The 21631-nt window shown below is 34.8% G+C and overlaps 2 protein-coding genes and 1 non-coding gene across 3 annotated transcripts; 1 reads left to right on the forward strand and 2 right to left on the reverse strand.

The window, feature by feature from the left end:
• The first annotated feature begins 4544 nt into the window (after window positions 1-4544).
• Window positions 4545-6594, forward strand: LOC104230595 (transcription factor TCP5-like). Its single transcript, XM_009783446.2, has 2 exons — window positions 4545-4735; window positions 5102-6594. Exon 2 carries the CDS (start codon window positions 5147-5149, stop codon window positions 6125-6127), a length of 981 nt encoding a protein of 326 aa, XP_009781748.1. The 5' UTR covers window positions 4545-4735; window positions 5102-5146; the 3' UTR covers window positions 6128-6594.
• Window positions 6595-20371: 13777 nt separating this feature from the next.
• LOC104244297 (psbQ-like protein 3, chloroplastic) lies at window positions 20372-21045 on the reverse strand. The gene has a single exon (XM_009799697.2). The coding sequence runs from the start codon at window positions 20946-20948 to the stop codon at window positions 20400-20402; it is 549 nt and encodes a 182-aa protein (XP_009797999.1). The 5' UTR covers window positions 20949-21045; the 3' UTR covers window positions 20372-20399.
• Window positions 21046-21099: 54 nt separating this feature from the next.
• On the reverse strand, window positions 21100-21171 carry TRNAT-CGU (transfer RNA threonine (anticodon CGU)). Its single transcript has one exon. It is a non-coding gene; the product is annotated as a tRNA-Thr (tRNA).
• Between the last annotated feature and the right edge of the window lie 460 nt (window positions 21172-21631).

The following is a 21631-nucleotide window of genomic DNA, read 5'->3' on the forward strand; positions in this document are numbered from 1 at the left end:
TCATCGAGGGTCTTAGGATGTGTGTGTGTGGGGTTAATTGGTTATGACTAGAAATGTAGGAGGACTAGCAGTTTGCTTTTTTCTGCAAAGTAATGCATAATTGAACGCGTGCATTTATCATTGAATTCATCACGTCTGCCTGTTCTCCTCTTTTTCAATTTTCTTTCAGAAGAAATTAAAGGAAGAAAGGTGTAAAAGTGTGAATCGTGAAGTGTGGCAGTCGGGAACTTATGATTACTGTATTGGGCTGAGGGTGCCTATGTGAAATAACTGTCTGAACTGAAAGTGACACTACGTATATATACTAGTAGAGCTACCCCAAGATCCTTATTTTCTTTTATATTTCAGCTAAGTTGCTCGGACTTTTCACCTTTGATGCCGCATTTATGTCGATACGACATGTGTGTGAGCGTGAGTGTGGGATCCGTACCGGATCTGGTCAAACGATTTTGGATACTTTGACTAAAATCGACAGAGAAATTCGAGATGGAGAGGATGTTTTTTTCAAATCAAAACAAAAGTTAGGGTGAAATAAAATTAAAGAAAATACAATACCTTGTATGTAAAAATTTCTATGTCAATTATTTTCTTTTATCTCTTTCTCGGATTCTCCTCTTGATCAATATTTTCTCCTTCTCGGAATACCTTGAAATTTTTCACATAATGTCTCATAATTTAGACATGTTTTTATAACTCTAATTTTAGATATTTGAATTATTTTTAACCGAATCCCTACATCTGTATCCGTACATGAATCTGTATCCCTGAATCTTAAAATTTAGATAAATAAAGGATTCGACCTCTAGACCGGCACATCGGACACACTCACCCGAGTCCCAACAACTTAGCATTTTAGTACTGCCTCTATTATCATCTGTATAATTCCTTGTTAACTACTCCCTCCGTTCCAATTTATGTGAACCTGTTTGACTGGACACGGAGTTTAAGAAAAATAAGACTTTTGGAATTTATGGTCCTAAACAAGTCAAAAAGGGGCCCAGAGTATTTGTGTGATTATAAAAGCTTCTCCTTAAGGGTAGAATTGTAAGTTTAAGCTAAATTGTTTCTAAATTTAGAAAGGAGTCATTCTTTTTTGAACGGACCAAAAAGGAAATAGGTTCACATAAACTGAAACGGATGGAGTAGTATTATTATTTTCAAAAGTAAAAAAGAAACATCCTAATTTTCTATTCTTCATCATCCTAATCTTCTGTCTTTATCCTGATACGCCCTTACTCCAACTTTGTTCGCTTAAGTTTGGTCAATAAAGTAGATGTAGATGTTTTTTCTTTTCACACAAGGACTCCTTATTAATTAGTGCTTTGCTAGAGAGCTTTGGCTGAAAATGGTCTATGAGGAACTCAAATTAATTATAACTGTAGTTGGCTGCGCAGAGTTTAGTGCCGAGATGAGACTAGTTGGCTCATCTAAATTCTAATCAATAATATATGCCTTTGTACAAATTAACTATAGACCCCAGGCAAACGTTTAACCAGCCCCACAAAAATAGATGAATTTTTGAAAGTTATGGTTATTCCTCTCATCATGTTATTCCTATTCGGTGTACGGTATCCGTATTGGAGATTCGCTTGAAAAAAAAATGTTCCATACTAACGGATTAATTTGGGTCCATAACCATGGGTTCCAATGAACGAGATCTTGTAGCACTTACCAATGAGGTTCTATCGACCCGACTAAATGGATTTAGGAAGTCTCACATTAGAGGTAAAATGCTCTCTAACAAAGGTGTTATACCCACGACTTGAACCCGAAACCTCTGGTTAAGTATCTAATAGACTTCTCTCTTTAGAGAAATTTTGCTTTTCATAATGTTTCCTTACGATTTTTATTTTTTTTTAAAAAAGAGCAACGGAGGGTTAATTAATTGAACAACAATTTTGAGCTTATGAACAACAAAAACAACAACCCAGTATAATCTCATTTAGTGGGATCTGGGGAGGGTAGTGTATACGCAGACCTTTCCCCTACTCTAGGGTAGAGAGATTGTTTCCAAATAGACCCCCGACATCCTTCCCTCCAAGAACTTCCCACCTTGCTCTTGGGGAGACTCGAACTCACAACCTCTCGGTTGGAAGTGGGGGTTGCTTACCATCAGAGCAACCCCTCTTGTCTGAAGGAAAAGATGATGCTGGGACACGCACAGTTTGTGGGCTTGAAATAGCTGCTGTTAGCAGTTAGTAGCACAGTCCATTATTCATTCTGTTGGACTGCAGAAGATATCAGATTGTATGGGATCCTCTATTTATGATTTCTTATTTAAACTGTGGGGCAATGAGGTAATCATCCATTTATGATTTCTTCCCTATATTTGGTTTCATTTCAATCTGCAAGAGTGAGAAATTGGGAAATGAAGTATATAGTTCATAGTTGCTTAACCTAGGGATCATTTACTTGTTGAAAATTAATTTCAGCAACTTGCGAGATTTGTAGCTAACTAGCTAGGGTTCTAAAATTTGGTGCTTAATTGCGCAATTATGACCCAAAATTCAGTAATGATCAGCTTTTGGCCTGTTATGACTTTAGCCAGCTCTAGTCCTAATTAAGAAAAGCTGCCGCCTGTCAAAAACATCTTCTTAATTGTTTTCGTTAGGGTTTAACGGTGGTTAAGGGAAGATCCATACATCTTTCTATCTCTAGAGACCAACAACAACAACAACAACGACCCAGTATAATTCCACAAGTGGGGTCTGGGGAGGGTAATATGTACGCAAACCTTACCCCTACCCTGAAGGGTAGAGAGGCTGTTTCCAGGAGACCCTCGGCTCAAAAAAGCAACAGGAGACGATATATTAGTACCATAAAAATGCATAATAAAATAACAGCAATATAAGAGATATGAAATACAGAATACGAAATAGATGGCTAGTATTGTAAAAACTAGCAGGTAAAGCCCTGCATCAATAGACGACCAATGGCATTCTTAGTCTAACTAATGTTAGAACTAATGTTTCAGAGGCGAATTCAAGATTAAAAGTTAGTGATTTTAAAATGAGTCTGATCTTATTTTATGTATATATTTTAACTTATTTTTTGTATCTATACATATATGTATATATGGGCAGCCAAGGGCGAAGCTACATGTCTTGAAGGGTGGTCAACTGACCACTCTTCGTCAAAAATTTATTGCATATATAGGTAAAATATTAAGTTTTAGAGGTATATAGCATATAGTAAATACTCTTTGTCAGATTTTTTTTTTCGCTTCCTTCAAGTTTGAACATCCTTGAGGAAATTCCTAGTTTCGCCACTTAGGGCAGCAAGCTAAGTTTTTTAATTAGCATTTTAAATATATGTTGAATTTCTGCAGATACACTGTTACTTTTCCTTCTCCAGTTACTAAATGGAACAGTTATTTGGGATTTGATCATTCTTCTGCAGATACACTGTTACTTTTTTAATAACTATAATGATTTTTTGCAAAAGATTGGTGCTTTTGAGAACTTATACATAGTCTATTTCAGACATTAGTAAATCTTAAGAATTTGTGGAGTTCCTTTTTACCCTTTAATAAACTGAAAGACGTGAAGAAATTAATTAAAATGAAAAAAAATTCCCTGATAATGAAATAGTAGCTGGTTTAAGTTAGTAAAGTCCAAGTTGCTGCATGCAAATCTCACTGCAAAATATATAGAAGTGGTCCTTTCTCTGTGTGTACGTACTAAGTGGGAAGTCTTTTAAGAACTTTTATATGGTTTGGTCCCTCATCTACAAGTATAGCTGCAGCTTCTATCAATTAAATAATCTCATCCAGCTAATGAACTCCTACTGTATATATGCACCACAACTTTGGGATACCATTGTCCCACCAGTTTATTTAATTAATTTTTATTTTAAATGATATTTAATTACTGAACATTCGTATTTTCATGATTATGTAAATTAATTATGTCAGCATCTTTCAAAGGTTTCAAAAACGTACAAATTTTTATAGTATATGGTACTGGTTTTTGTCAAGGATTTAATTATTCTGCTCTCTTTACATTTTTACTTGTCAAGGCATGCATATGAAATAATTAAGTAACTAGGATGATTAGCCATATAATTTCTTTTGTACTAGTAGTTTTCTTTTTCTAAGTCTAGGGTGGTCCATGGGAGGTTAACAGTCTACCTTTCTTTTGTAGCATCATTAAATAGTATATGACAACTGAAAATTAAAATGTGAAACTATGTTAGAATGACCAGTTGACTAATTCATTTTGCAAACAATTTATTCATGTAGTAGTCTAAATATGGGAAATAGTTTAAGTTATATGTGCCATCAGTGTAGCAGACTAATACGTAATTTATTCTATTTTCAAGATAATAAATCTCACATTAAAAGAAAACTTGTAGATATTTTTTGTGTGACCTGATAGTAATGTAAACTAAGATAGACAACTTCGAAATTAAATTAGTCCTACTAACTCTAGCTATCAAGTCTGTACGCGTGTCAGCATGTGTAAGCGCCACATGGCCACGGATTTGCCATACTTCTACTTTCCTCTATGATATAAGGCAAAGTAAGAATCTAATTAACATTTCTTCTTTCCCCAAAACTACAACTTATATCCTGTAAGGTTATTCTCTGTATATGAGTTGTTCTTTTCAGAAAATTTGCACTAACATCCCATTTTGATGCAAGGCTGAGCGTATAAGAGGAAGTAACGTTATCAAAAGCTCTTCCATTCTCAAGGCTGTGAGACAAATTGAACTTTATCTGCAGCAAAAACCTAATGTGAGTTTAACTTGTGACCTTTAACCTTCTGATTGTTTATTCAAAGAAGTAATTTAATTTCTTATCTCCAGCTAGATATTAGTCGTCCTCAGCAAACTCTTGGTTTAGCGGAGTTATTTTGGAGGTTCAATTTGTTGTAAACACCAAGAGCTAGCAACCCTAATTATCTTCACAACTCCAAAATTTATCCAAATTGAACATAAGTTAGAATCTGCACAAGAAATTTTACACGTATACTCTTCTCGTGATTGGATATCCCCTTATATTCCTTCTTGTGAAGCATAATTTGCAATCAAATCACTAATTTTAATTTCATTTCTATCCTTTACTTGGTGCTTAATGTTCTTTTTTGTTTTTCTTTTCTAGTTGTTGATTATTGTAGATCGAGGATGAAGAACGACAGATAATATCATGAATTCAAGTGGAAACAGTTTTCAGGCGAAGCAAGAATCTGGTGGAACCAACAACAGTAAATTGACCTCAAAGGCTACTACATCAACAAGTTCAAGGCAGTGGGGAGGCTTTAAAAATCCAAGAATTGTACGTGTATCGCGTACTTTTGGTGGAAAAGATAGACACAGTAAAGTCTGCACAATAAGGGGTCTTAGAGACAGGAGAATTAGGCTTTCAGTGCCAACTGCAATTCAATTGTATGATCTTCAAGATAGACTTGGTCTCAGCCAACCTAGCAAAGTTGTAGATTGGTTAATTGAAGTCACTAAACATGAAATCGATAAGCTTCCACCATTACAGATACCACCAGGATACTTTGCTCAGTTCCAAGGCGATCATCATTTTGACGCAGCTAATTTGAGAGCAAAATCCAAGGTAATTGATACAGACACAGTATATGGAAAAAACAAGTCGATTGCTTCAAATGAGCAAGAAAACCAAGAGGAAATTGGAGGTTATGTTCCTCAAATTTCAGCTCAGAGTTTCTTTCCATTAGGCAATAGATCTCCTAATTTACCTGGCCTGATGAACAACAGCATGCCTTTCAATTCTTACTATCCATGGGAGCCTAATTCGAGTTTGTCTTTAGCTCATTTTGGACAACCCCAAACAGAAGAATCGTCCCAAAATAATTTTCCTTTATCATTGGCGTCATCCTTGTCTTTGCCTTCAGGTTCTCAAGTATACTTTAATCCAACAGCTACAACATTTTCACCTATGATTTCTCCTTATATGACCAATTATCCCATTGAAAATGATCCAAGGGCGCAGTTGAACCATTTCCATTTCTTAAGCTCAAGTTCACAACACGTCCTTCCGAATCCACCAGTGTCAACTCTTAATTTGATCAAACCCTTCAGTCTGAATGACGATCCAAGATGGATTCATTCAAGAGAAGATGATGATGATAGCCAACCACATGAAGGCGGCGACAATTAATTTAGATTGGATCAGGAGGAAGAAATTCTAGTATCAACTAAGGGGCTTGGAGCCTTAAGTCCAAGAAATATGGGAAATTATACGTTTCTGCATAATACAATATTATTTCAAAGACAAAGATCATGTACCGGATAGAGCAAACAAGATTATGCTACTTTCCTACATCAGAGGTACATCAATATTGCAGTAAGACATTCTATCTCTAGTACTATATATGTTTATAAAGTTTTACTTCTTTTCTCTGCAGAACATACTATTATTTAAAACACAGTTCACATTACCACTGCGTGGTAAATGAGTATTCTATTTTGCAGTTTTTTTGTGGTTTCTTTTCTTTTTCTTCCTTCCTCGTTTCTTGGTGCTTCTTTTTTGTCTTTTTCTTGGGTGTTATTGAAGTGGTATAAATTCTATATTTTGGTTGTAACTTCTTTTACCATTGGAATATGATTTAATTATTTAGTTATACATATCGAAAGTTGTCTTTAGCGTTAATTATGCATTCTTCTTAGAATAAACAGTTGCCATACTCGAGCCCTTTCTAATTATAAGTGAATTAAACTGCAATTTGCAAAATTTAAAGGTAAGTAAGGAATGTTTAACTAAAATTTGTAACTGATCACCTGATAAATATGAGCTATACATCTCACTCTTTCTCTCTGATCATTATCATGGTTTTCGTTAACCAAGCTAATCATAGTATATATATAAATTAGGTTATTCATCAGTTTCGGGTGGTTGTTAATTTTACCAACAGAACAAATCCGTTGGTAAATATTACCAACGAGCCTTTTAGCAACGGATTCAAACCCGTTAGTAACCCAATTTACAAAATGATTCTCTTGTTAATGATTCCAATTTTTCTTGTAGTCAGACCAAAAGATTCAAGCTACTTCTGTTAATTAAGGAAATTAAATACTTCTCCATAAAATATATGGAACATATCATATTTAGCTGTGCACTAATAATAGACCTTACTTCATCTTCTTTAATATTTACTTGAACTTTTCAGTTCTTAGAAATTAGAAGTATGATATCGCCACATTAAGAAGCTAAGCTCATTCACTGTGTTCAGTCTGACCGATATCACATAATTGTCAAATTATGAGAGCCTCTGATTGCCAAATAATTATAGCTTCTGCTTCATCTACCTGAAGCTTTTATTGATGCATGCATGCAACTGTTAAACTTCCCTTTTGACATCTACGAATATTTCTTTCATGCATATCCAAGATTTAGACAAAGTTGTAAATTTCCTCATTATTCTTTCGCAAACAGGAAATAGTTACTTCTTGTCTCAAAGTTATATGCTCTTGCTAGTAGGAGTCTTAACTCTTAAGATCATTAACGAGCAATTGCCAAATTATATTTCTTTTTTTTGGTGTTTGATGCAAGATATCTATAAGAATATATTTACTAGTCATTTAAATTTCTATGGATGTAAGTAGTACAATTTAATGTTGTGCTGCAAAGCTTTCTTCATAGAACAATGGAAGGTTGTGTACTAAACTGTACGGATAATGTGAACATCTTCCCTTTTTCTTCTCTTTCTTTTTTCTATTTTACTTTTTGCTCCCCTTATAAATAATGTGTAATGTTGAAAGCATATTTCATGGCAAGTGTACGGGAGTAATATGAAGTAGCTCAAAATGATTGTTTTTCAAGCAGTAATCACAAAAAACTAACGAGAGTCGGAAGAATAGTGAACCCTAGCTAGAGTAGTACTGGTAAAAGTTGATTTCTGGAACTTGAGAACCCTAGCTACATTGTGGATGCTACATGTCATGCGCAAGCTAGCAAAGCAGACTTGAACGACAATAAGTCCGACAACAAAAGAGAAATCTACCAAAAGAGACACAAACATTTAACGTGGTTCGGTCAACTGACCTACATCCACAACGGAGATGAGCAATCCACTATATAAAAAAGAGTACAAAATATCGAGAGAACAACCTCACAAAGAGGTAAACACAAGTGACACACTAACACTTGTCCCGTAAAGTTCTCCCCCTAAATACTACTCTCAAGCCCCTATGGCTACATTGTGGATGCTACTGAATGAGAAAGACAGATCTTCAATTTATAGAACTCCAAACCTTTTTCTACAAGAAAAAGGACTAGCCAAGTATAGGAGAATTATAATTTCCTTCTACAAAAAGGAAAACTCAATTAAGGTAATTATATTGCCCTTTCCTTCAACAAATAGGAAAACCAAATATGGTAAGAAAATTATGGCAAACACCTAACAAATTCTTCTCCAATAATATCCAATTAGTCTGTGATTTTATGAACATAAGTTGACCAAAATTAAAACCCTTTCAAAAAGAAATTTATATATGATCGTATATTACACTAATTGAATCACAAATTCCCAAACTAGCTTTAAGTAGCAAAAGAGTTTATGCGGGTAGCATGAGTTAACATAATATATAGTATTTACTTTCGTTTTCTTAATAAAAAATCCAATTTATTCAAGGAGCTATGAGGTAATTGGCGTCTTCTTATGCCATCAATTCTAATATAATTAAGAATCTGTAAATTGTATCTAGATTAATGATTCAATATCTAGGGTAAAAAAATGTAAACTCTTCACTATAATTGAACAAAAGCTGTTCACGTACGACTTATTGTGATAGGCATAATTAATCTTGGAATTGTGAGTACATTTTATTCGAACTTTTAGATGAAAGAATGTACAAAACGGATAGGAGTTGAATTTCATGATCTGCCATCTCTTAAACTGCCTGCGAAAAAGCGTAATTATTCTTTACTATATTACTATATAACCTTTTTGCAACCTAAGTATTCTCGAGTCTCAACTCTCTAGTAACCAACTTGATAGTAGCGTAATGTAGTCTGTAGCCATATAGGCAGTCTTATATATATGCTGTATTGGTTGCGTGGAATATTAGACTGCTGACATGGCATAATGTGTACAATAATAATATAGCAATATGTGGCAGTCTTATTTGATAGAGTAAGAAAAGACACGGGAAGAAATACTCACGAGACAGTACCGGACCTAACAGCTGGCAAAGAATGAATAAATAGTAGAAAGAAGGAAAGATACATGAACCGGAAAGAAATAAGGAAGGTGAATTGTAACAGATGTAAGGCATTTATAGCAATAAATGCATCGGTTATGAGAATCCAAAATAATGGGCAATCAATATCATTAATGCGCATAATTAGCTCAAATTATGAGGAAAAACCGATACTATTGTACATTCTTATATAAGGGCACATGATATTATTTGTAAAGACACATATGAGACAATATTGAAATATATAATTTACTTTTTTACTTTCTCGAAATTCTGTAACTTGACTTTGCAATCAATTATTTCCTTAGTTATTCTTATTATTTTCCTTTGATGCCATTGAGAAAGTGAAGTTAAACTTGATTATCAGTAACCCGTTTTCTTCTAAAATTAAACTTTGACAGAAAGACATATTTTTGGTTAAACATATGCCAATGCGTGCACGATAAAAGCCACCTCCTAGCTATTTGCTCGTAAGTTACTATCAATAATTAATAAATTAGCGTTTGCCGTTAAACTAGAGATAGAACACTGTTGAGTTGTCTGGTTTGGTTTGTCCGATCACTGGGTTAAAACCTAGTGACAATCTTTTCTTTTATGTTTAAATCAATCGTTTTGATTCTCCTTTAAAACCAGAAAGTTAATTAAGAAAATCAATATGCATAATGTTCAATGGGTAGGGTCCGGATTAAAAACATATAAATAAAAAAGTAAAAATTGCACGGGACGTCCTATTTGGTCGCCCCCATTTAACCTATACCCATTTTTTTTAAAAGTTTTAACTTGTACTTATTTTTTAAACAACTTCAGCCTTTTTTGTCCTCCTTCGTTTTCTTCTTCTCCTTCTTTTTTCTTCTGTTGTTGTTGGTGCTGCTATGAAACTTCAGTTCGTGGGGATGATTGCCATAAATATGTTTATCAAATTATTTAAAAACAAATTATAAATAACTTTCTAAAGTTGGTACGTACATGTATGTAAATGTAAGTCTATTTCCTTTAATTCACATTCTATTATTCTTTTTGGATTCAGCTTTGTACATTATCAATGCATTTTAACTTGTTGTGCTAAATTATTATCTAGTTTTTTAAGTTACTAATTCTACTTAAGATAATATATTTGTACAAAAAATCAATTACATGATAGCATAAAACATACTGAAATTCAGCAAATATAGAACAAAACTTCAGCTAAAACATGTTGAAGTTCAAGAAATAGAGAACAAAACTTCAGCTACTACAATGCCGAAGTTCAACAATTACAAACAAAAACTTCAGCAAATAGAGAACAAAATTTCAGCTACTATGCTTAAGTTCAGCAATTACAAACAAAAACTTCAGCACACTTGGTTCAGCAATTTTTGCTACTTCAGACCCGTCTACTAGAATGCTGAAGTTTTGCGTGATCGCCTTTGATACTTCAGGCTCGTATGCTGAAGTTACGCGAAAAAGTGGGTACGCTTGCAATTTTTTTTGTAAAGCGAGCACAAATTAAAACGTAACCCAAAAAATAGGTATATATACAAATACCCCCAATAAAAAAAAAACACTGATAATTTCTTTCTATTAACTTAAGCCTTGACAGATCGTTACCCAATATTTATGTTAGTAGCAGATAACAAATATTTGAGAGAATGGTCAAGATGAACATAAATTTACATGAATATATACCATCACTGTTATAAGAAAAAATCACTTGCAATACAATAAATATGTAACACTAGGTTATTTATAGATTAACCTAAATGGTTGCCTACTCAATCGCTTAAACTAAAAATGATCCGTGTATATAATATATATATATATATAATCAGTGGCGGAGACAGGATCTCCACGAAGGGGGTTCAAAAAATTTTTTGTAGCTAGTGGGAATTGAACCTATAACCTTATGAAGGTTTTGAACCCCCTTGACCACTAAACTACACTTTCGGGTTGTGTTAAGGGGATTCAAAACTTAATATATAGAGGTAAAAAACAGATTTTGCCTTATATATACAGTGTAATTTTTCGGCGAAGAGAGAACCCCCTTCCGCTCTCTAAATCCGCCCCTGTGTATAATTGTACTACAGACAAGTTAAAAAGAAACCCTAGAAACAAAGAAGCCTTGAGAGGAAAAGGAAGGTTATACATATGAATGAGTACAAGCATGGAAGCAAGAAAAGGAGAGGTATGTGGAATCTATAATTCTTCTATGCATGACAGTGTGTGAAAGGGAAAGGTGATAAGCAATGGACAGAGATTGGATTGCATCAGTACTACTGAATTCACTAGATCCAAGAACTTTTTTTTTTTAAAGAATGGCCACAGCTGCTGCAAAACTCCAACTTGGGCTAAGGTGCCCTTTTTCTAAAGTAGAAAAAGGTTTTTGTGGTCCTCTTTAGAAAAGAAATGTATTGCTTTTATTAGAAGTTAGGACATGCACGTGATAAGGAGACAATTTATTTTTGAGTAGATCGTGAAAAATGAAATCTTGCTTTGCGTGGGAGAGCAGTCCGATGCATTAAGTTTCCGTTCTACGCAGAGTTTGAAGAAGAGTCGTACCATCTAATTATATTTCCTTTGTCCCACCTAAGATGAAATTATATTTCCAATTATATATATGATCATTGTTATAATATTTTAACGTGAACTTCTTGACATTTAAAGTGTAAGAGAATTTATGCACTATTAGCTAGATTACCCCAACATGATAATTACAAGTAAGTATATAAAAAGTGAAATTAGTATATAACTTATATAAAAAATAGCTCCCGTTGAGCCATAGATTTTGGTTTCATTTTTTCAATTTTTTTTTTGAAAACATTGTTTGTTTATGAAATATGATCATATTTTGGAGGGGAAAAATTCAAACATTTTCAAGTTGGTTTATGGGAGTTTTTGGGTGAAATTTTTTCTTCCACTCATAGAATTTCAAAAAAAAAAATTCCAAATAAAATACATGTCCAAACACAACTTCGACTTCCAAAAATTATTTTTCAACACAATTTCAAAAACTTTTTTTTTTAAATTTCAACCAAATTTATGTCCAAACTCTAGCTAAGATATGTTATCCTACTGCGACAAGTTTGAAATATACCAATAGTGACAAAATTCTTTATATTGTGAATGTGCCTAAGTTAAATCTTTTCTAATATGCACCCGGTGGTGTAATGGATTAATCTTATTACTTATACTCTTGATCGTTTTGTATATTTTCTTTTCGGTGGATATAAGAAAAAGAAAAACTAGTAGGAAAAAGTAGTTAATTAAGATATCTAATGGCTCTTTTCGGTGTGGTCCATTTGCTTGAACCCAGACCCAAGCTGATTCAATCTGTAGAATTAATGAATTTCTCATCTTGATAGCTAGTCCCTAGCTATAACTATATCCATTTAAAAAGAATTTAAAAAAAGAGGAGTAAATTAAATTACTCTACGGAGAAGATTCCATAAATTGTATGTTTTGCTTAATTGGAAGTGAACTAAATTGATCCATACTCTATATATATAGGGTGAAAATCATTTACACTCCCTAACTTCGCTTTAAAAATCAAACTCCCTCTTCAACTATGAACAATTATCATTCTCCCCCTTTTATCCTACACAATGTCTATATTGCCCTTGTTATTTTTAATTCCATCCTCAATCCTTTTTTTATTGTATATGCTATTTTTATGATTTTATCTATAATTTAAATTATGTTATATTATACATTATAATTTACATTTATTAAAATTATAAATAGAATATTCCTTTTTATAAATTTGTCACAAAAACTATTATACTTTTATGATTTTTATTTAATATAACGCGCATTAAGTATATCTCTGAATTATATTTTCTTAGTGTTAAATAGATAATTTTTTAGAAGTTTGTTATAAAATCTGCCTTTATTTTTAATAATTATAAGATTTTGTATTACCTGTATTGAGCATATATTTATAAGGTTTTCACTATTTTATTCTTGATTGTGTATAAGAGTGGCAAACGGTCGGGTCGGGTCGGATATGATTCGGGTCGAAAATGGATAATGAAAAAATAGATCAGTTATCCGACCCGATCCATATTTAATACGGATAAAAAATGGGTTAACCAGCGGATAATATAGGTTACTCATATTATCCATGACTTCTTGTATATGATCACTTTTGGGAGAATTCTTAGTCTCCCTAACTTGAGGAACCCTCAATTTGAGGCTTTACAAATGTAAAAGTTAGACTCATTGGTTATCCATTGGTTACACATTGATTATCCATTTTCTAAATGGATAATATGATTCTTATCCATATTGGCCCGTTTTTAAAAAGTTCATTATCCAACCCATTTTTAAGTGGATAATATGGGTGGTTAACTGTTTTCTTTTAACCATTTTGTCACCCCTAATTGTGTAAATGAATTTTTTAAATTCAATTTCTATTAATAATATTATTTATAAGATTAAATTATCTTCTTTTAAATTCTATTTTGTTAATCCTTTTTATTATTAAATGTTATTAAATTATATGCTTGATTATCATTTTTACTTTTTCAATTTGAAAATTAAATTTAGTTGTTATATAGGTACATAGCATAAATATTAGGAAAGAAAAAAAATATCATGATGCTAAAAAGGTAAAAGATTAAAAACAAAAAGAGATAAATGTTGATATTATAAAAGTTAAAATAGGTATTTAAAAAAGTTAACTGACAAATGGGGGAGAATTACAATTGTTCAAAGTAGAAGAAGGAGTTTGACTTTTAAAACAAAGTTTGGGGATGTAGATGATGTTCACCCATACAGTATATGTATCTAAATTCTAATCATCCATGCCTATAGCTGAATAAAAGATAGCACTAATATACAAGCTCCATTATATCTTGAGTCTAGGTTAAGTATATGGTTAGATTCAAATAATACCAACAAGTGTGAAATATGTACTGAAGCTAAAAGTATAAAAAAAAATTATTTTTTCATAAATAGAGAAACAAAGTTGTTAAACGGTATTATGTAATATTTATTGTTGATTTTTCTTAATTATTTACTTAGTCATAAAGATAATATCTTTAATGCTTTTATTTTTTATAAAGCTCAGATGGAAAATCAACTTAGTAAAAAGATAAAGAGATTTACATTTGATAGTAGAACAACAACAACAACAACGGCCCAGTATAATCTCACAAGTGGGGTCTGGGGAGGGTAATATATACGCAGACCTTACCCCTACCCCGAGGGGCAGAGAGGTTGTTTCCAGGAGACCCTCGGCTTAAGAAAGCAACAAGAGACGATATATTAGTACCATCAATAGAATCATAATAAAATAACATCAATATAAGAAATATGAAATAGATGGTGTCACACCTCCTTTTTGCGCGCCCCGCCCCGAAGGGTTAAATGCGCGAGGGAGTTTTTCCAATTTAAGTGACAATATTCGAAATGGGATTATTTATTTAATTCAGAGTCGCCACTTGGGAAAGGTTTGGCTTCTGGTGTCCCAAGTCACCGGTTTATCTTGAATCCCAAATCGAGGAAATTTTCGACTTTTCCAAATGAAGTCTGCGAACCAGAAATTCTAAGTAAGGAATTCTGTTGACCCGAGGGAAGGTGTTAGGCACTCTCGAATCCCGTGGTTCTAGCACGGTCGCTTAAATTGTTATAATGGCTAAATATCGGATTTAAATACATGTTATGACTTACATGCTTTTATTAAGTTTAAACCGCTTTTATCATTATCACTTATTTTATAGAATTGCAACGTCGTGAAAATGCATCTCGAACCACGTCACAATCAATGCGCCCGTGATTGTCAACACATTTTGACTTCGTTGAGATTTGAATTTGGGTCACATCAATGTGCACCCGAATTTAAGAATATGATTTAATTAAGTCACGCCTAAAGAGCCTAACGCGTTATTATTTTTTGAGAAGGCCATGAGATTCACTAAACGGCCTAGTCTGAATTCTAAATATTTATTATGATTATTTATCGAGGGCCCCCGCAATTTTGCATTTTTATTTGGCGAGGTTCGTCTCTATTTTAGAAAGGATATCCTAAAGTGGCTACATTTCTAATACATTTGTCCCTAAAATTAGAAGAAAAGGTACATGCTAATTTAATTATAGGCTTTGGCCTGATCCGGATTCTTATGATTAATTATTTACAAAGTTAAGAAAATGTTATACTTTAATGGAAAAATGCTTTAATCTGAAATCGCATACAAGCTAACGAAATATAACACTTAATCCGAACATTTCTTGAGTTGAACTTAACTAAACTCATTTAGGCTAGATTAAAGGATTTAGCTACTAGATATTGTTACCAATGGGACTTTGAATGTGACCCTATGTACTGCCTAATGGAACCCAAAAAAAAAACTAAAGGAAACAGAAACAGCATTGTATAAGGTCGGAGTATACGTACCCCGTACTAACAAACAACTGACGAACTAACATAAAGGGGCTAAACTCAATCAAGTATCAGTACATACTTTCACACTATTGAATTATAAACTAATCAATTTTTTACAGACTCGTTAATGTACCATGAATATTACAACAAATACTTGAACTTCTTCAACCTTTTTCATTTCATGCTTTCAAACTGTTTCAGTTACATCAATATGGGACTTGAAATGTGTACCTGGAATGCTGAAATGCAAAGAGGAAGAAGAGAATAACAGGGAAGATCAGCAGCAGCAGGAATCAGAGTAACAGCAGCAATCAAAACAACACAGCAGAGCAGATTCTATTGCAAGGGATGGAACTATAGTTGAAGAGAAAGTAGCCAAATGAAGCAGCACACAGTGTGGTGGAAACAGAACTCCAGACAATCCAATTCCGAGATACACCAAATGCAACAAAACACTAACAGTAATCTCGATTGAAACTTAGAAGAAGCAACACTACCTAACAAATTGACAACAGATGAACTTCAGACAAACAAAACCAAGTTTCTGATTTCCTATCTGTTTTATCTCTTTCTTGCTCTCTTTCTATTTCTGTATATATGTGTATCTATGTATGTCTCCAAACCTCTCTTCTCAGATCAATCTTGATCTCCTCTATCTTTTTTCTTAACAATTCCCTCTGTCCTCTATGTATATTTTTTCTTATCTCTCAATGTGCCTCCCTTTTATAAGCCTTAACATCACCCCTTTTACAGCCTGATCGGCTAACCAGATACCCCTCCCATATGCTTTCTTCTTTTCAGTTCCACTTAGCTATTTAAGTATTAGAAACCCATCACATTCCCTGGCAGACTTACCCTTTTGAAAGAGGTTTAATACTTCTTAACTAAAGCAGGGTAATGGGCAGCAGAATATATCTGACAGCATGTGCTGTCGATTATTTTATTCAAAAGCCCTTATGCAGGGCACAGGCTGTGCACAAATGCACCTGTGGTGCACAAATGCACATGTTGTGCAGAAAGTGCACATGCCCTCCAATTCAGAAGTTAAACAAACATTCCTTTTACCTTTCTGATTCAATTAACAACTATAAGTAAACAAACTCAGTTCCTAATCGATTCAAACAAATGTGTCCAGAAGCAAATCGATTTGTTATTGTTCAGGCAATTGAAACTAATTGACGACACATGTCGACTCGACTATATTAATCATAACATGCACAATCGTAGCCAAAAATCAGACATTTAACAGTATCGACACATGATTTGAATTATACTGACTAAACAAAGTGGTACTCGAGGAATCAGTTGATCAGTCAAAATTTGAAGCTCAATTATTCGCACAGCACATACATACATACGCATTATCAGAATAGGAGAGGGATTCAAACAAACACAGAGGTTCAGGTAAAGTGGACAAACAACAGTTGATAAAAATTCAAAGACACAAATTAAAACAAAACATGAACAGACCTTTAATCAATCAGATGAACCAAAACAAATAAAGAAAAGAAAGCAAAACTTACCTTAAACCCCGAAAAATCAAAATCTTACTTGGATTCGAACAGACCTTTCTTAAGGCTGAACGGACTTTAATCGAAGTGTTTCTCAGATGAGAAACACTTCGATTAAGGTCCATTAGACCTTAATCTCTTCGGCTTGAACGGATATGGACCAGTGACGAGGAACCCTAAGGTTCCAAAAATCAGATCTGGGATTCATGCTTCCCTGATCAGATTCGGACCAAACCAAGCATGGTTTGGTCACGAGGGGTCTGGGGAGTGTCTGGTGTGAAACTGGGGTTAAACGGTGTAAGTCAAGTTCCGACTCGAATCTTCAAACGAAGATTCGAGAAGGTGGGAAGGGATTCGAGTTACGTGGTTAACAGATCCGTGTTCCGGATGGCAAGGGGGGTTCTATGGTGTTAAGGGTGGGGTCACCGGCGTCCGTGCCACCGGTTTTCATGGTGAAGGATACAGGGGCGGCTAGGGTTTTTGGAGGGGGAATGGGATGAGGACGAAGGTGACCTAAAGCCGGGGTTCGGATAGGGGGGCAGGGTAATGTTATAAGTTTATATAGTTAGTGGGTAGGTGGATCCTGGCCGTTGGATGAGATGTGATGAAGGGTCAGGATCTCTTGGCTGATAGGGGACGGTGTCGTTTCATCTTTAGAGGGTTTGGGTCGGTCCGGGTGGAAACGGGTCGGGGTCATCAGTGGGTTATGGGGAGGTGATCTTGGCCGTTGATCTTTCAGAGATCAACGGCTCAGATCAGCCTGGATAAAAACGACGTCGTTTGTATGTTCTCGAAGTAGGCTGGTCACGGACCGGGCAGGCCTGGGTTTTGGGCTAAGTTTGTTTGGGCCAATTTGTTTAAAATTGGCCCAAGTCCGAGAAAAGATTTTTTTTTATTATTTTTCTTCTTTATTTTAAAAACAAAACCTAAGTAAATCAAATTAAAATTAAATAAACACTTAATACAGTTATTTGCACACACATTAAAATATTTTAAAAACGGGTAAAATCAAACAAAAACAAAATTACGGACGAAGATGCCTATTTATGATTTTTTATTTAACAACCGGATTACGGTTCAAATTATTCATGACACATACATTTTTGTATTTTGTTTTAATAAAAAATAAAAATGGGCAAAAATCATGAATAATTAACAAAGTGCCATGTAAAATCCAAATTTGTACAGCAGGACCATTTGTTATTATTTTTTTATTCTTTTGGAGCGATTGTCGCGCAAGACAAAAATCACGTGCTCACAGATGGAAGGTATAATAATAACCAGTAGCTAAAGCCGTGCATCAGTAGATTACCACTAGAATCCTAAAACTAACTCCTAACTGGCTAATCTCACTCTAGTGCGCTGTAGAAATATTCACAACTTTCCCCTAGCCTACAACCTTAATGTTCGACCTCCACAATTCCCTATCAAGGGTCATGTCCTCAGCAATTCTAAGTCGCGTCATGTCCTGCCTGATCACCTCTCCCTAATTCGTCTTAGGTCTCCCTCTACCTCTCCTCGTACCCACCATAACCAGTTGCTCACACCTCCTCACCGGTGCATCAGTGCTCCTCCTGTGAATGTGCCCGAACCATCGAAGTCTTGCTTCCCGCATCTTATCCTTCATGGGAGTCACGCCCACCTTCTCTCGAATTTCTTCATTCCTAATCTTATCCATCTTTGTATGCCCGCACATCCACCTCAACATCCTCATCTCTGCTACTTTCATCTTCTGGATGTGTGAGTTCTTAACCGACCAACACTCAGTCCCATACAACATGGCAAGCCTAACCACTGCTCTATAAACTTACCTTTTAGTAACGGTGGCACTTTCTTATCACACAGGACTCTCGATGCTAACCTCCACTTCATCCACCCCACCCCTATACGGTGTGTGACATCCTCATCGATCTCCCCGATCCCCTGAATAACCGACCCAAGGTACTTGAAACTACGCCTCTTGGGAATGACTTGAGAGTCAAGCCTCGCGTCCACTCCCGCTTCCGTTGGCTCGACCCCAAATTTGCACTCAAGGTATTCCGTCTTCGTCCTGCTCAACTTGAAACTTTTAGACTCAAGGTCATGTCTCCAAACCTCTAGCCTCTCGTTGACGCTGCTTCGTGTCTCATCAATTAGAACTATGTCATCAGCAAATAGCATGCACCATGGCACCTCTCCTTGAATATGATGAGTTAGTGCATCCATCACCAGGGCAAATAGGAATGGGCCGAACGCAGACCCTTGGTGCAACCCCGTAACAACCGGCAAGTGCTCGGAGTCGCCTCCTACTATCCTAACCTGAGTCTTAGCTCCATCATACATGTCTTTAATCAGCCTAATGTAGGCAACCGGAACCCCTTTAGCCTCCAAGCAGCTCCATAAGACCTCCCTAGGAACCTTGTCGTACGCTTTCTCCAAATCAATAAACACCATGTGGACATCCTTCCTCCTATTCCTGTATTGTTCCACCATCCTCCTAATAAGGTGGATAGCTTCTGTGGTAGATCGCTCCGGCATGAACCCGAACTGATTTTCTGATATAGATAGCGTCCTTCGCACTCTCATTTCCACCACTCTCTTTCAAACTTTCATGGTATGACTCAGTAATTTGATACCCCTATAGTTGTTACAATTCTATATTTGATAGTAGAAGAGAATATTTAATTCTGACCCATTCTTTAAAAGAAAAAAAGGAATAATGCACGAAGTAACATCTCCTTACTCGCTCGAGTCTAATGGAGTAATTGAAAGGAAAAACAAAACAACCAAGTTTGAACAAAGAAAATTAGAGAAAGAAAGACAGTTGTGGACCACAAATTCCAAAACTTTATGGTTCAACAATTCCACTGAAGTTGACAAAATTTTAAAGCTAAATTAGAGTAGTTCAACTTAGTATTATAAAATTAAAATTAAAATATTCAAAAACTAAATTGAACGAAGAGTGTACTAAACAATTGTAAAATCTGCCAAAATAGCGTAATCAAACAAAATGCAAACTACATGGTCCAGTACATCTTATCAAGATGTTTTTTGTAAATTACATAAGAATTAGAACAATCAAGTTTGGCTCTAAATGTATCAATCATAAGGAAAATCTAATATCCTCTATTTCTCAGCAATTCAAGAAATCAGGAGTAACTTAATTTCAATTCTAACCTGACAGGTAATCTTCATTATTTTTAAGGTTACAAATTTTACCTTTTTTTATGGAAAATTTTATATACATATCTTTTGGGTGATTTAATCTGTATCTCAAGGATGAAAGGTAATTATATGCTCACGTCATACATCTAGTAACAAACAGAACATGAATCAAAAAGAACGACCCACAATTTAAAAATTAATTGCATGGCTATATAAAACTATAGTCTTGACAAAATATTGTTAAGAGCTAGGACAATGTTATCATAATACTCCCATACACGTGGCACATCCTTATCCCTAGCTGCAAAATCCAATCTTGAAACAGTATTGAACAAAATGGAGTAAAGCTTCCTCAACTCAGGCCTCAGTTTTCCTGGTTTAGCTTGGATTATGGTGTAGATATCTTGTTTAAGTAAAGCTGAGCTTTTTCTCAAAGCCTTTTGAGCTTCTTTCCATGTTTCTGCCTCTAACAATTCTTTGACTTGTAATAAACTCTTTGCATGGCTTTGAATCCCATTTTCTGCTTCTTCAAGTGTCTGGTCAGGAACTGTGATTCTGAAATCAAAGGCATTGGCAGTTTTTTCACTTAAAAGAATGAATGAAGTTGCACCAAGATTTAGACTCGTTCTTCGAGTGAAGTGGTGGGAATGGAGGCACATTTGAGTTCTGTTTTTGCTTTGGTTTAGGTTAAAAGGGTTGGGAATGGAAGAAGGAAAAGGAATTAATGGTTGGATTGGTTTTTGTACCAAAGGTATAAGTAGTGCCATTCTAAAATATGGACTTTTGATTTTTCAAGATTGAACAAATTTAATTGGAAAATATCTGCACAATTTACGAACCTGAAACAAAATCTGGAAAATGTAAAGCCAGGCAAAAAAAAAATGAAACAGGCCAGGAATAATAAGAAATTAAATAAGGAGCCCCCGGCGAGGATCGAACTCGCGACCTTTCGCTTACGAAGCGAACGCACTACCACTATGCTACGGAGGCCTGTTGATATATATGTTCCTCAGATGTTTTAATATATACAATATCTGAAATGTACTTCGTTCATGAAGACACTATACGAGAATAATTGAACGATCTTTTGTTATGAACGATTTTGGGCCAAGCGACAAGAGTCTAAGGTGGAGGGAAAATTTTGGAAAATTGAAAAATTATGTGTGAAACCAAGGTAAGGGTGTATTGTGGGTCGGGCCCAGTCCGGGACCGCTAGCAAACGGGTCGGTCCCTAACAGTCCTAAAAGCCTAATGTGGGCCGGTCCTCACCAAATAGACCGCGAGCCCGGGACCATTTGAAAAAAAAATTTAAAAAAGGCCAACGGTTTGAAATTTAAAAACTAGTTGTTGGCCTGCAATTTTAGCCGTTTGGCGTTTTAAAAAATAGACATTTGGCCCACAAACTTTGTTTTAACCCCAAACTTTTTATAATCACACTTTTTCCATATTC

Source organism: Nicotiana sylvestris, chromosome 3 (genome assembly GCF_000393655.2).
Source record: "Nicotiana sylvestris chromosome 3, ASM39365v2, whole genome shotgun sequence".
Classification (NCBI taxonomy): Eukaryota; Viridiplantae; Streptophyta; class Magnoliopsida; order Solanales; family Solanaceae; genus Nicotiana; species Nicotiana sylvestris.

Coding starts and splice junctions, on each gene's coding strand:
- LOC104244297 (XM_009799697.2), bottom strand. CDS start 20,948: ATGGCACTACTTATACCTTTGGTACAAAAACCAATCCAACCATTAATT.
- LOC104230595 (XM_009783446.2), top strand. CDS start 5,147: ATGAATTCAAGTGGAAACAGTTTTCAGGCGAAGCAAGAATCTGGTGGA.